This window comes from Xenopus laevis, chromosome 1S (assembly GCF_017654675.1).
Source record: "Xenopus laevis strain J_2021 chromosome 1S, Xenopus_laevis_v10.1, whole genome shotgun sequence".
NCBI classification, from domain to species: domain Eukaryota; kingdom Metazoa; phylum Chordata; class Amphibia; order Anura; family Pipidae; genus Xenopus; species Xenopus laevis.
In genome coordinates this window covers 72,662,517-72,677,934 of record NC_054372.1, presented here as the reverse complement: position 1 = coordinate 72,677,934, position 15,418 = coordinate 72,662,517, and the positions used below count along the sequence as shown (strand labels likewise).

Here is a 15,418-nt window from a genome sequence, read left to right as displayed (position 1 = left end):
CTTCTACTAAATGAATACACATTTTTGCAAGAGTTAAATAAATTGTGTGGGTTAAGGGGGGCCCAATGATCTTGTTATGAGGCCCAAAAAAGTTTATGTAAGGGACAGCTCATATCATTCAGCAAATAGATCGCTCTTATAAACAGTTGGGGGGCAGATTTATCAAAAATCGAATTTGATTTTTTTTCCACTATTTGAATTTTTTTTTGTACCCAAACACACAATTGAGTTATATTTTAGAAAACTTGAATGTCTGGTATTTATTAAAGGGATTGCTCATCTTTAAATTAACTTGTTGTGTGGTGCAGAGAATGATATTCTGAGACAATTTGCCATCGGTTTTCATTTTTTATTATTTGTGATTTTTGAGTTATTTAGCGTTTTATTCAGCAGCTCTCCAGTTTGCAATTTCAGCAATCTGGTTGCTAGGGTCCAAATTACCCTAGCAACCATGCATTGATTTGAATAGTAGACTGGAAAATGAATAAGAGAGGGCCTGATTAGAAAAAGGAGCAATAGAAAGTAGCAAAAACACACATTTGTAGACTTACAATTAATTTCTAGGTGGGGTCAGTGACGCCTGTTTGAGAACTTGAAAGAGTCAGAAGAAGAAGGCAAATAATTCAAAAACTATATAAAAAAAATAATAATCAAGATTTGAACTAAAAAGTTGGTTAGAACTGGCTACTCTATAACATACTAAAAGTGAACTTAAAGGTGAACCACCTCTTTAAGCAAAAGAAAACCCCTGGCAAAGTCATGTAGAAGTCAATGGGAGTGTCCTAGGCAAAGCTAGAGTTTTTGGTTGATTTTGAGGGTTATTATCCGAAAACTTGATCAATTCATCCTATGACATAATTTAAGACTGATATAAAAGATTTTTCTGCTAATATTTTGCTACTATTTCTTCTATTAAACATAGGTCATTCTTTGTTTACTGGAACAGTAAATTAAGAATACAAGTATAGAGTTTCTGGCCAAATCCTTTCTAAGCCATGAGTCTTCCCTCTTATGAAAGCTTAGACATCTAAATGTAGTCAACATTCTAAAACAACAAATCTACTTGGAGTCATGTATAATGGGTTCTGTTAAAAACACACAGATACACACACACACACACACACAACTGTTGGCAAGACTCTGCATTAATAGTAAATACAATAATGACATATAGCTGGAGTTGGATTATACACAGTGCTCCCTAACCATTTCCTAAGGGCCCTATAAATTTTAGGCCCACCAGTCCTATAAAGACACAGAATACTGCAAAAAATCATAATCACAGCTTCAAAATAAGTGTGAAGGATACAGTTTTGGCTTGTTGCTGTATTACTAGTCATAAAGCAACATGGCAAAAATACATTTCCCTGTCTAAGGCCCCATTTGATCTAAACCCAACAAATTGCAAATATCACTACTTTAAAATAGGTGCTGTGATAATATTATTATGATGATCTTTCCTATTACACCTAAAATATATAGGAGTACCACACATTTCAATGGTTTCCTTGGCAGAGAATAATTTTCTTATATCATGTATCTTGCAACAAACCTAGAATGGCATAACAGACTACTCTTGTCAAATAACAGAATAGCCTGCCCTTATGTTGGCCTTGTGGAGGAGGATACATGGCAGTTGCTTGCAAATTGTTTTCTTCTCATATTTAAGCAGCCAGATCTATTTCCCCTTCGAGAGAGTTCTTTTACCACTTCTTACACTACTTCGGTCTTTCGTTTCTTCATGCTGCTCATTAAGGCCCTTACAGGATTTGGCTCATTCTCCAGATCTTTAACTGTCTTGTGCTTGGCACAGCAGCAACAGTCCAGCATTTCATATAGAAAGGCAAGCAGTACCAGCGAGAGTACTGTAAGGATAAATAGGACCAGGATCACAAAACAAGCAGTGTTCCAGCCATCATGGAAAGGATAGATTTTTTGCACTTGAAAGCCAATTTGCTGCTGAATCAAGGCTGTTTCATTCTTCCAGGAGCCAAGAGATGCCATCCTGATGGGACTGACTGCAAGAAATGAGAGTTTTATAGCTAGATATATTTATTTATGATATGTGTACAGCAAAATCATGGCATAGTAATATGCAAGATGCCAAAATTGGCCTATAACACTGTGCCCAAAGTAGCAGCTGGGAGGCCAAGTCTGAAGGCCAGTTACAGTGAGATTTGCATTTCAAGATATTCCTGGAATCTTATTCTTAAATTAATTTAGGGTAAGATTTAGGATAAAGATATTTCAATAAATTGTGCATCCCAAATCACTTAGTAACTCACCCGATCAGGAAGAAGCCCAGGTGCACCACCCTGAGCCTTCAGCAAGGGGAGAGGATCAAACCAAGAAACAGTAGAGCAGGCATTCAAAATCGCATGGTGGAAGATTGCCTTTGTTTGAGTGCCTGCTCTACTGCTTCCTGGTAAGATTTAGAATGATCGCTGGCTTAGGCATTCTTCAAGCTATGGCTGAACACTGCAATGTTTACATATATCTGTAACCTTGTTATACACATTGGGATCTGATGATATTTAGCATACCAAGGGGGGTGTGCCATAAATGAAGTTAAGGGCAAATGCACACAGAGTCTTGGCTCCACTGCTCTGATCCTACTTTTTTAGGGACAACTTTTTTGGCAGCTGATTATATTATAGTAGACAGAATTCACTATATGAATACAGTACATGACTAAGTCACTAACTTACTTGGGAGTAAAATAGCCAGGGCCAGATTTACATAGTTGGCGCCCCTAGGCCCACTGCTGTTTGTCGCCCCTGTCCCCTCTTTATTCGTGCAAATTTTCATCATCTGGACCGGAACAATGGGGATTGGCGCACGGAAAATTTAAAAAATGGTTTTATCTCCTGAGCATCCCCAGTGTTTTTGAACCAATGTAGGTGTGGTTTTTCAGCATGCCACCCCCCTAAAATCCTGCCACCCTAGGCCTGGGCCTAGGTGGCCTTTCCACAAATCCAGGCTTGAAAATAGCTACACATCACTGTACATGTAAAGTAGTCAAATGTCGGCCTCTAGAAACCCATGGTGTAATGTTACTCATTCAGCATATTGCTCTGAGGCTTGTAGTTCAGGAAAATAATGCTGGACCTGTCCAAGAATTGCACAGAGCGTATCATTCATGTTATCAGGTTTTAAGTAAGAAACTTTAAACCCGATTTCTGTGCAGTTTGTAAAGGGTAACCAGGAAGTAAATGTTGTTTGGAAGATAGAATATAGGGAATCAGCCTTGTGGGGAATACATTTTTAAAATGTCTGTGTGAATTTTGTTTATATTATGCACACTCACAAAGCAGTGCCTGCAGGGAAAATAGATAATTGATTACTATGGGCACTTCCAATGTTAAGTCAGTTCTGCTTGAGGAAGGTTGCTATGAGTGAGAGCTGGCTTGATGGACTTTGTCTTTTTTCAACCCAATTTAACTATGTAAGCTGTTTACATAGTTAAATTGGGTTGAAAAAAGACAAAGTCCATCAAGTTTGCCTAGCTTCAGATGAGTTTAGGTATTTTCAGGTATGACATCCATTTGTAATAAACATGCAACAAATTAATAAACAGGGATGCTAAACAACTTTTTTTTAAATCTTTGATCTAAACATTGATGTTGCAACAACATTTTTACATGCAAACAGTGAATGCTAGAGATGCTTTGAAACAAATTACAGCTATTTGTGTGTAGTTTCCTAGTTTATATTAGGTATTTTCAACTGTCATATTTCTAAAATCATTGATAATACTGTAAATTGGCTTTATTACACTCTGCACACACAGAATCAACAGTATGTTGAAATACAAAATGAGGACAAATGTTTGAGGTTTACAATATATAATGTGCTAAGCAATATGTTGGCGCTATATAAATACATGTTACTAATAATAATAATAAGCAGCTGACAGATTATTAAAACTGCATTTTCATCATCTGCTGTCAAGTATGCTAATGAAACCCAGCTCCTATTTTTCTCTATACCTTTATATTCCGAATTATAAAATGGCTCCAGTCTGGTTGTTGGTGGTGTGGAGACAAATAAATCATTTATTTTGTATTGTGCAGTTTGCCTAGACTTTTGCAGAGGTATGCAGAGCCTTCACCCTGGAAATAGCTGGCTAATTTGATGTCAGAAGTATTTGTAGCATAGAGCAGGTTAATTAAGAAATATAATATTTTAACATTAAAAAAAGAAAAATCCTGTTCCTCCATTAGTGATCTGTCTAATGTAACCAGAATACTTGTCCTAGCTTTGCTATACGAACATGCAAACATATAGAATTTTACTACGTCTGAATGGGCGTAAGCCATGCCAAGCAAACGAGGGACCATGATCTGCTGTGATCCTATTATTTCATATCTGTAGCCATCTCTATGTTGTATTTCCTCATCAATTGGCACAGATTAAGAATGGCCGGGCCCCTGTGTATTCTCTCTCTCCCTCCTGTTAAAAATAGAAAACGAAGATGTGGTGATTAACCTACCTCCTTCCTGCACAAGATGCTGCCGGGTCTGTTTTGCAGCTGAGCCTGTACTGACTAGCATAACGCTGCTCTCACAGAGCTCTGCTACCATTGGACAGAGCACAATGCAGCCAGCCAGCTGCTCAGTGTTACATTAGCATCCCTGCCCTCCACCCAAAAGACAGATCAATTGGCAAGGGAGTCTGTATTTTTTTTCCTTCCCCCTCTGTTAGAATTTGTTTATGATTGATAGTCAATTTGCCAACTGGCAGTGTGTTAGGATGCAATGCTGTTTTACAGCTTCACTAAAAATTATTTACATTTTGTAGATTCTAAAACAAAGAGGTTATGAATGAAAGAAAATAGAAAGGAAAAACAGAAATCACATTAGCTCAGAACTTGAGCATATGATGCACTTGTATCTGTAACAAACACATTTATTTTATATTATGCTTAATAGTGTATGCCTATTTTTCTGGTTTTTCAGTCGAGTAGAGTTAGTCCTTGACTTACATACAACCGACTTAGATACAACTCACACTTACAAACGGAGGCTATTACAGTAGCATATCATGGTTTGCTTGACTTTTATTCGTATTTAGCTTTAATAAATCACCTGCTTCAATCCCCTCTGGTATATAACAGAGTTAAAATTGCAAAAAACAACACATATTTGCAAGATTTAAAGGAAAAGTAAACCCTTAGAATTTTTTCCTATGCTGATCTTTTTCACAGTTCCTCCACTGGATCATCAAATCAAGATACAAAAAAACTAAGGAAAAAAAAAGTTGGTATTGATTAGCTGTTTTGAAATCTGGAATCTTGTAAATTGCCAATCCCACTAGAGTGGAGAAGCCACATGCTGATTTTTACTGATTGAAGAAAACACCATTGCACCTTATTTTAATTCATTTTACCTTTTAAAACAAGCACTAAAAGCACTTTGTTTGACTTAATTATAATTTTATTTTGGAGATAGCACCTTGTAGAAATCACTATAGCATTGTAAAACACACACGAAAAATCTGTACATAGACTTTCTATTGTGTGCCATTACCCTTAGATTACATTTAGTTTTAATAGAAAAAAAAAGTTAATTATTTTGATACAGTATGTGTATAGTAAGAGGAGATGAAAGATATATACTGATAATAAAGAGATTATGTGAAAGATGAAATAAACCACTGGAGAAAGGTTATTTTAAGAGATAGCTGACATTTAATGATAGACAATTTGCAATTGGTCTTTTTGTTTTTGTGTGTTTTGTTTTTTCTCTTTATGTTCAGCAGCTCTCCAGTTTGGAATTTCAGCAGTGATCTAATGGCAAGGGTCTAATTTTCCCTAGCAACTAGTTAGAAGTTTAAATGAGAGACTGAAAATATGAATAGCAGAGGGGCCAAACAGAAAGATAATGAAATGTTATAATAACAATAAAACTCCATCTTTACAAAGTAATCGTTTTTAACTGCCATGGCCAGTGGCTGACTAAATGTTCTCTTTGTTTTCAGATGGCAGCAACGGGTCATTTAATCTCAAGAGCCTTTCTGGGAGTTCTGGATATAGGTTTGGTGTCCTCGTGAAGATTGTTAACTATATGAAGGTTCTCCTTATTTTCAATAGCACTAATAAAAACATTTTATAAGTAGGGTTATTATTTATGTATTACCAGCATATGACCGGAACCTACTTTTTGTTCCACAAAAGCGGTAATCTTGATGAGTACTGTCATTTGACCTTTTTCTTGAGGGAATCCCATTTGCTTCAAACATTTTATTATACTACACATGTCAAAACCCATGCAGGGCATACTTGGGAGAAAAAGAAACAACCCTGGGCTGGTTATTTTTTTTCCAAAGAGGAGTGCTGGCTTTTGGAACAATTTAAAACTTCTTTCACAGGGGGGCAGACAACAAATTATAATTGTAAACATTTTCCTTATCTCAGAGATATTTAACCATCTATCTGAGAAGTCTAAGTTTAGTTTATTTAAAATATATGGTAAATTAATATTTTAAAAAATTATACATTGTTACTTGTGTTATTTTGTTCTATAAACTGTGCAGAGTAAAGAGCTTTATAAGATCATTCTTTATGTGTTGTTTCAAGATAAACATACATTAAATGAATAATAGAAGTAATATTTTGTGTCTTTCTGCCCCCCTTACAATTCTTATGGTCATTGGTAGACCATTAGTCTCTGACTTTCCAACCACCTCTTTTCAGCCCCACAAAGTCCAGTAGCTAATGCATTAATGCACAACATTGCTCTATTTGCATTTGATTGGTTGGTTTTGTACAATGTGGCTATCCTCCTAACTTTTAAAGCAATTTCAGATTGGCAAGATGGAAAATGATCCACATTTTATCCACTGCTGTTTTTACAATTGTTGTTTATTACAATCATTACTATAATTTAGCGATGTACCAAATCCAGGGATCAATTTTGAAGTCAAGCCAATCTCAGGACTTTTTGCAGGATTTGCGTTTGTACACTTTTTTTTTTACATATTTGAAGGATTTATATTTGGCCAAATCAGAATATTTTGGATTTGGTTCATGTCTACTATCATTTCAAAAATTCTTTATACCTAGTAACAATGTTTAACTGAATGAAATTTTAAATATACATGATTCTCATACAGCTATAAACTTAGGCATGTTTTAGTTTTTTTTTTTTTTGATCTTCTCTACTTTTAACCTATAAACAAATGTTCAGGCTGTTGTTACACAAGGACTGCAGATTTTTATACTGTTTTTGTAGGTGAGACTGAGCTGGAAAACTAGATTGGAGCAGGTGTACAATGAAACATGCAAACACAAACTGGATATAAGTTCTTAACGAAAAGCAAACCTTTTTTGTTTTGTTTAAAGTATCCCTGTAAAATGGTATTTTTTTTTTTATAATGATTTTCAGTAAGAATAAAGTGGTACAGCTTGCAGCTATCTACTGCAACTGCTCACAACTTCAGTGATAGCCTTGGTGGAACCCATCATGAAACTCGCTGTTCATTTTGGCATTACTTGTATTGCACTGAAACTGAATCAATGTATTGTATTTGCAATGCATTTTTCAGCTGTTTGGTTCTTTATTTTACCATCCTATTCATTTGAATGTAAAATGGAATTGTACAATTGACACTAGTTGGCAGATAAAGGGTTAAACAGTTTTATCCAGTACATTTTTGGACACAAAATTTTTACTTTTAAACATCAGGCACTTGGCGATCAGATTGTATTTGTAACACGACCGGACAAAAAGAAAATACTTTTCTACAATGACAAAAGCTGCCAGTTTACTGTAGATGAAGGTAACATTCTATGTACATGAATCGTATCATTCTAGGCTTTGCATGGGCATGTGAATTGTTCTGAACAAAAATGAAAATTGGGTAAATAGATGGGCTGTGAAAAATATAAAAAAAAGTTTTCAATGTAGTTCGTTAGCCAAAAATGCCATCTATTAAGGCTGGAGTGACCAAATGTCTAACATAATAGTAAGAACACTTACTAGCTGCTTTGCAGCTCTCTTGGTTTCCACTGATAGATTACCAGTCAGTAACCAATCAGAGACTTGGAGGGGGGGCACATGGGTCATAACTGTTTGCTTCAATTTGAGCTGCATGCTAAGGATCAATTGCAAACTCACTGAACAGTTATGGCCCATGTGGCCACCTTTAAGGGGATAGTAACACCAAAAAATAAAAGTGTTTTAAAATAATGAGCATGTAATGTACTGTTGCCCTGCACTGGTACAATAGGTGTATATGCTTCAGAAACTCTACTATAGTTTATATAATTAAGCTGTTGTGTGGCCATTGGGGCAGCCATTCAAAGTTGAAAAGGGAATAAAGGCACAGGATACACAGCAGATAACAGATAAGCTCTATAGTATACAATGGGATTCTTCAGAACTTATCTGTGTTATCTACTGTGCTTGAATGGCTGCCTCCATGGCTACACAGCAGCTTGTTATATAAACTATAATTTTTCTGAAGCAAACACACCAGTTTTACCAGTGCAGGGCAACAATACATTATATTGTCACTCCTTTAAAACACTTTCATTGGTTTTACTGTTCCTTTAAAGTCGCTGACTAGCTGAAAACAGGAAGTGGTGTTATGTTATGTTAGATGTTCGGTCACTCCAGACTTTATAGGCTAATTTTTGGCTAACTAACTATATTAGGAAAATTTTTTAGTGTATATTAACAATAGCTTGAAATAATCCTACTTTAAAAGGGGGAATTTAATTTGAAAAGCCTATTTACCCTATCATTAACAAATCATTAAACAATAATATAATTCTATTTGAATATTACATCTAGTCAATATGAAACTGACAAATTCTGAGAAACTATTTTTATAGCAAACATTCTTAAAGCGATACTGACACGTTCTTATAAAAATCATAGGAACATGTCTTTAAGTATGTGCTACACAATTTTGCTTCAAAGCCACCCCCCAGGCCTGCGCACCTTTGAGCAGTCGACCGCTCACACTTCTAACGGATCTTCTGTGTTGCTTCCGCGACGCTAGGCTGGGGGCGTAGTGATCCTTCCATAGGCTGAAGTCATGTTTTGATTCGTAATCAGCTTATGGAAGGATTGCGCTCCCCCCCAGCGTCACTGAAACTACACAGAAGGTCTTTCAACAGTGTCAGAGGCTGCGTGGGGCTGGGGGCGGCTTTAAGGTGAAAATATTCTGGGTGCAGCATATACTTTATACTGGCACGTTACTATGATTTTCATAGGAATGTGTCAGTATCACTTTATTATGCGTTTACAATTCTGTCCACATGGTGGCAGCAAACAACATTTATTTTTTTTTGTGGAAAATTTGCCTAGCGGTTTGTTCATAAATATGGCTATATATAGAATATCTTGTATAAATTGTTCATGTTGGAATTTAGGTCTAAGTTTTGGAATAACTCAATTGTTTAAAGAATTTCACTTTCTTTGGTTTCTTTAACCCTTTAAGTGCTGTCTGTAGAGTCCACAATGTTCAGTATGTGTTGCTACTTGCTAGGCTACAGTTTTTTTTATATTGAGTGTCCGTTCTGTAGATACTGTCACCTACAGTACTTAATGTCTTGAGATGTGATGGTTAACTGCCCCTGTAATATGATTTATAAGTATCGATCAGTGAAAATTAGAAAAATATGTCAGTATTGCTAAGAAATAATATATTAGATGTGAGGGAATATATAAAAACTCAATAGACCTATCAACATTTGGACCCATGAGTGCCTCCACATTCTATATATATATATATATATATATATATATATATATATATATATATATATATATATATATATATATATATATATATATATATATATATATCATTTGAACTTTGATGTGGTTGGCTTGCATGACCCATTGTTCAATATTACGTTCACAGAATTTTATGGCTAGAAGTGTATTGCAGTTATGTAATTATAGAACATAAACTAAGTGCATGTGTGGGAGAAAGGAGTGATAGGGTGATAATAAGGAAGAGGATTAGAATATGAGACTGAATATCTTATTTAAAAGCAGTATACAACCATATAAAGGGGGTTATTTATTAAAGTCTGAGTTTTTGCCAGAATTTTAAGGGGGAAAAACACAATTCTTTGTAGTAAAAAAAAAAAATAGAATGAAACAATGGGTGCTATCTTTCGGATTTCTTCAGGTCCTCTTCTGCAATTTGGGTCCTCTTCTGCAATTTCCAGCACTTTTGGCTCATGCGCAGTATGTACGGAAGACTGCTCCAACTGCGCATACACCATTTTGGCTCTCTATTACAGATGAAAACCGGCGATCTGGAAGATGCCACCCACAAGCTTCTTCTTCTAAAGAAATGTGTTGCTTTTTACTTCTCCTGCACATGATATGTCCTTAAAGCAGCGTTTGGTACCATTCTCTCTCCCTTCATTCCAGATGAATAAGATCTGCAGTGTTCAAAGCCATAGTTCACTATTCATAGGAATGCAGCAGCACAGAGTTACCTGCTTTATCCCCTACACACAGGGTGCAATATGTCAAAGATAAAACCGTCAACTGCTTAACTGTATTTTATTTGAATGTTAAGTGAAGAACTTCACCAGTGATATCAGAGAAGCTTCTTTCTTGCACCTGCCTCAGACACACTGGCTCCAGAGGTCCCGCTTCCTTCACTTTGTATAACAATGCTACATTGTGGCTAATATTTGCTATCAAGCAGCTTCTAGTTCTTCATTTGTTTACATATTCCTAGTTAGTTGACTAAATGTGAAAACATGAAATGCAAAATATTTTCATTTGCAGCTTGTATTTGACCGTTTTGTTAAGGTAATGAGCAACATTTATAATACATTTTGATAATCTATTGATGTCTGAGGGTGGCTGCAACTTCTATAGCAGTAAGCTCTTTGGGCATCATTAAATACATTAGAACTGTATCGTTGACCGGCTGCTGCAAGCACCCAAATATTGCCTGTAATAAAAATATAAATAACCTTCCCCCTACGAAACATAGCAGCGGTAAGCAATATTGCAACTTAATGTACAAAATGAACAGGGGCACATTCTCAAATCTATAAAAAGTATATAAATGACATGCTGCAATAGAAATGAATGCCAAGGTAAGCAAGCTACATCAAGCATCTGAATGATTACTGCAGAGAGACAGTACAGGTATGGCATCCTTTATCCGGAAACTCGTTATCCAGAAAGCTCTGAACTACGGAAAGGCCGCCTCCCATAGACTCCATTTTTTCCAAATAATCCAGATTTTTAAAAATGATTTAATTTTTCTCTATAATAATAAAACAATACCTTGTACTTTATCCAAACTAAGATATAATTGGTCCTTATTGGAGGCAAAACCAGCCTATTGGGTTTATTTAATATTTACATTATTTTATAGTAGACTTCGGTTTTGAAGATCCAAATTACTGAAAGATCCATTATCCAGAAAACCCCAGGTCCCAAGCATTCTGGATAACAGGTACCATACCTGTATTAATTTTATAGCTACAACATTTAGTCAGTATACTATAGGAAACTTTTAGATACAATCCATGTGTGATTTCCTGTGTTTACTAAAGGAACTATACATTTAAAAGCTAAAGTGCACTCTTCTTCATTGATCATGGGTACGTTGGTGGTTCCATTCGCTATATCAGTTCAACCCTTTTCTGTAGGTGCAAAACAGATCCTTGGTGGCGCTGAGATGTGCTCAAAAACACCTGAGGATTTTTACCTTACTTGTCCTACCTATGATCTAATGAGTGTTTATTTATTCTTAGAATTCCAAAAGTTATGGAGGAGTGTACCAGTAGATTCCATGGATGATGAGAAGATTGAAGAATACCTAAAAAGGCAGGGAATTTCTTCGATGCAAGAATCCGGACCAAAGAAAATTGTAAGGGGGCATTATGTTCTCTACAAAATAACCTTTACTGTCACTTTCACTGCAGTTTTATAAAGAAAGCAATTGCTACAGCAGGAATGTTGTCCTTAAGCCACACATTTGAAATGCTTAAATCTGTGTTCATTCATATTATATGGCAGGGGTTACATTATTTAGTACAATACACAAGTTTCAGTTATTCATGTGACCAAAATTACATCACTAAACACCGATTACAATGCTGTTTATACAAATATAATTTACAGTATATTCATGTGTGTGTGTGTGTGTATATATATATATATATGTTGATACAATGTATATCTGCTTGATTAATATGTATCTACACATTGTAACAGAGGAGCTTGTTCAGGTTTCTGTTTCTCTGTAATTGACTTTTATTTTTTCACAGGTTTTTCTCAGTGCTTTATCCTAATCACATGGGTAATAATATATGCTGGTGATTGGTTTCCTCTCTAATTTCACATGACTCCAATCTGGTGCACGTGATTGGGTGAGTGCCTCTACCTCCCTTTCCTTTGGTCTATTTAAAGTGTTGATTTTAAAAATTCATGGTCTTGAAAAAGGTCCTACAAGTGGACCGAAACGTCGGCCTGTTTTTAATTAATTTAAATAAAATTATGGTATTAAAATAACCTATTAAAATGGTCCCAGTGTGCACTCATTCTCCCTTGGAAAACTATTGATATTGTCTATTTTGAGTAGCACCTGGGTATTTTGCTTGTTTCAGTGGTGTGTGCGGAAAATTACAAGTATTTTATATATATATATATATATATATATATATATATATATATATATATATATAAACAAGTATTGGAAAAACCGCACACACAGGACTTGTATGAATGAAAAAAAACAAAATTTTATTGCGACGTTTCGGCTCTGATACTAGAGCCTTCCTCAGGTAAGGAAGGCTCTAGTATCAGAGCCGAAACGTCGCAATAAAATTTTGTTTTTTTTCATTCATACAAGTCCTGTGTGTGCGGTTTTTCCAATACTTGTTTGTACACATTTTTCTTAACCTGGCAGTTGGCCTTTGTTTGTATGAGTGCTCCAGTCCGAGGACGAATATATATATATATATATATATATATATATATATATATATATATATATATATATATATATATATATATATATATATATATATATATATATAAATACAAGGGAAAGTTGTGTTCACCACTCATTTTTAAAACCATTAGGCGGAGGTGCAATGAGGCTGTGACCACAAAATAAATATAGACAAATACAAGATTCCTCTGCACTCAACCCATTATCAATATATTTAAGACATTGAGACTTTTGTGCATACAGCAACTAAAAAATGCCTTACACTTTAAAGGGTAGGTGTCACGTTCGGCACCCTATATGCAGAACCTAAGCTAAGCTCCATGGTCTCAGCTCTCTCTTCTGCCTCTAACCGCCACCTTTCACCTCGGGAGGAGCCCTCGGCTAATCGGATGCCGCCAGGTCTTATTTGAGAGACGAGCAAAGTTAACGGTTCTGGACGAGCAAAGGGGCACGATCGTCTCACCAGGATACTGGAAGGAAGAACACCACCAGGAACAGGCAGGCCGGGCCAGCACAAGCAGAGAATCGTCAGACAGGCCGGAATCAGGATAGGAGAACATAGAATAGTCAGTGTACAAGCAAAGGTCAGATTGGAGAGGTCAGAGTAGTCACAAGCAGGCTAGGATCAGAATCAGAGAGGTCGGAGTAATCAGGCAGGCAAAGGTCAGGATTAGAGAGGATCAGAATAGTCAGGCAGGCAAGGTCAAACACAAAACATCCAACAGGAATCGTAAAGACTAAACACCCATGAACTACACTAATAGAACCTAACAACGGGCAAGGATCTGCAAACTGATTTCCCTTTAAATAGGGTTTGAATTTCGCGCCATTGCGCGTTGATGTAATCACGCCAGCATGAATACACCTATAAAACCCAGAAGTGCTGCTGCGCCCTAGAGGAAACAGGCACAGGAGGGAAATAGACGCATGCAGCGTGCGTCCCTGCTGGAGGCATGGCGGGCTCCCCCGCATGCCAACGGGTAAACCACTGGACCACCAGGGTAAGTCCTTACAGTAAGGCATTTTTTAGTAGCCGTATGCACAAAATGTCTCTGTCTTAAATTTATTGATAATGGGTGCAGAGGACTCTTGTATTTGTCTATATGTATTTTGTGGTCACAGCCTCATTGCAGCCCCTCCTAATGGTTTTAAAAATGAGTGGTAAACACAACTTTCCCTTGTTTGTTATAGTTCTACAGGAGCAGTGACCAGCTCCATGTTGTAGCTCCCACCCTTCCCAGCTATAGTCAGGTGATCCCACTGATGGCTAATAAAAGGGCAGCCAAGTTTGGGAGTTTTACTTTTGAAAGCAGCAAGTAAGTTGCAGGTAAAACTTAGTCCCTTTGTTTTATGTGAGCTTGAGTGCCCTTTAAATCAAAAGTCTTACTAAAGATAATCATGGTTTCTAGAAGCAAGGATCATTTTTCAGACATATAATTTAAATTGTGCTTGCATATATGGTACATTTTTTTTGTTTACACCCTTACTGAGCCCTTCTGTTTTATTGGTTCCAGTCGTTTTTATACTTGCCTTCATGTTTCATGGTCTGCCCCTTCAGCTATTGGCAATGTTAATGCAGTTTATTAATATGCTTTTCAGATTCCAGTGCAGAAGAGGAAGAAGGCCACCTCACAGCGGAGGAGGTTTAAGACACATAATGACCACTTGGCGGGAATGCTGAAAGATTATACAGATGTTACTCCAGGCAAACTATAAGTTGGACTAAGGACGTTTACTGAGTATCTTCACTGTAAGATCTCCTTAGCTGCTCATCAACTCCAAACCTTATTGGTTACTTTATATTTCCCTTCACAGACTCAAAAATCCAGTGTTACTTCCTCTGGGTGTCAGAGAGACCATTTATTTCAGTCTTAGGAGCCAATTATAAAATTAGCTAAAAAATATCCCAGAGCTGGCGTGTCTCTAACAGACACCGACTCATTGGCAGAAGCCAAACATTTTGCTCTGTTTAATAATTTGTTGTCTGATCCCTTTGCTCCTCATATGAATATATCTCCAGCATCTGAGCCAATGAGTTTTGCTTTTTTGTATATAAAGGGCAAGTGTGCTATTTCAAAAGCAAATTCTTTTGTTAATCAACATTAAAACGATTTATGTGAAAAATAGTTTAACTATTTTTTTTCTTTTGTTTTAATGTAGTAAAGATTTTTTTCTCTTGAATTTTCTATAGACTTGTCCTAGCTTCACATAGGCTTCTTCTAATTGTAACTACTCACAGGTAACTTTACACCTTCTTAGATATTCCTGGAGCTGATCATTGGCTGAGCCTTTGCCATTTTGACTGTTCTATCTATTAGAATGGTAGTTTTCCATTTTCCTCCATGTCTTTCAGGTTTTAGTTGCCATTTTAAAGCATTTAAGATCATTTTAACTGAGTAGCCTATAATTTTCAGCCAATCAACTTTTTAATCAATGTACACTGTTCTGAAAAATGTCTGGAATAACCCATTTT

The 15,418-nt window shown here is 36.2% G+C and overlaps 1 protein-coding gene and 1 long non-coding RNA gene across 2 annotated transcripts; one reads left to right on the top strand and one right to left on the bottom strand.

Moving 5' to 3' along the window:
• Positions 1-1,311: 1,311 nt before the first annotated feature.
• Positions 1,312-4,666, bottom strand: LOC108706782 (small integral membrane protein 18). The gene is made up of 2 exons (XM_018243479.2): positions 4,493-4,666; positions 1,312-2,018 (listed from the first exon to the last, which is right to left on the bottom strand). Exons 1-2 carry the CDS (start codon positions 4,581-4,583, stop codon positions 1,714-1,716), a joined length of 396 nt encoding a protein of 131 aa, XP_018098968.1. The 5' UTR covers positions 4,584-4,666; the 3' UTR covers positions 1,312-1,713.
• Positions 4,667-11,743: 7,077 nt separating this feature from the next.
• Positions 11,744-14,818, top strand: LOC121399327. Its single transcript, XR_005964920.1, has 3 exons — positions 11,744-11,859; positions 12,260-12,361; positions 14,545-14,818. It is a non-coding gene; the product is annotated as an uncharacterized LOC121399327 (long non-coding RNA).
• Positions 14,819-15,418: the final 600 nt, after the last annotated feature.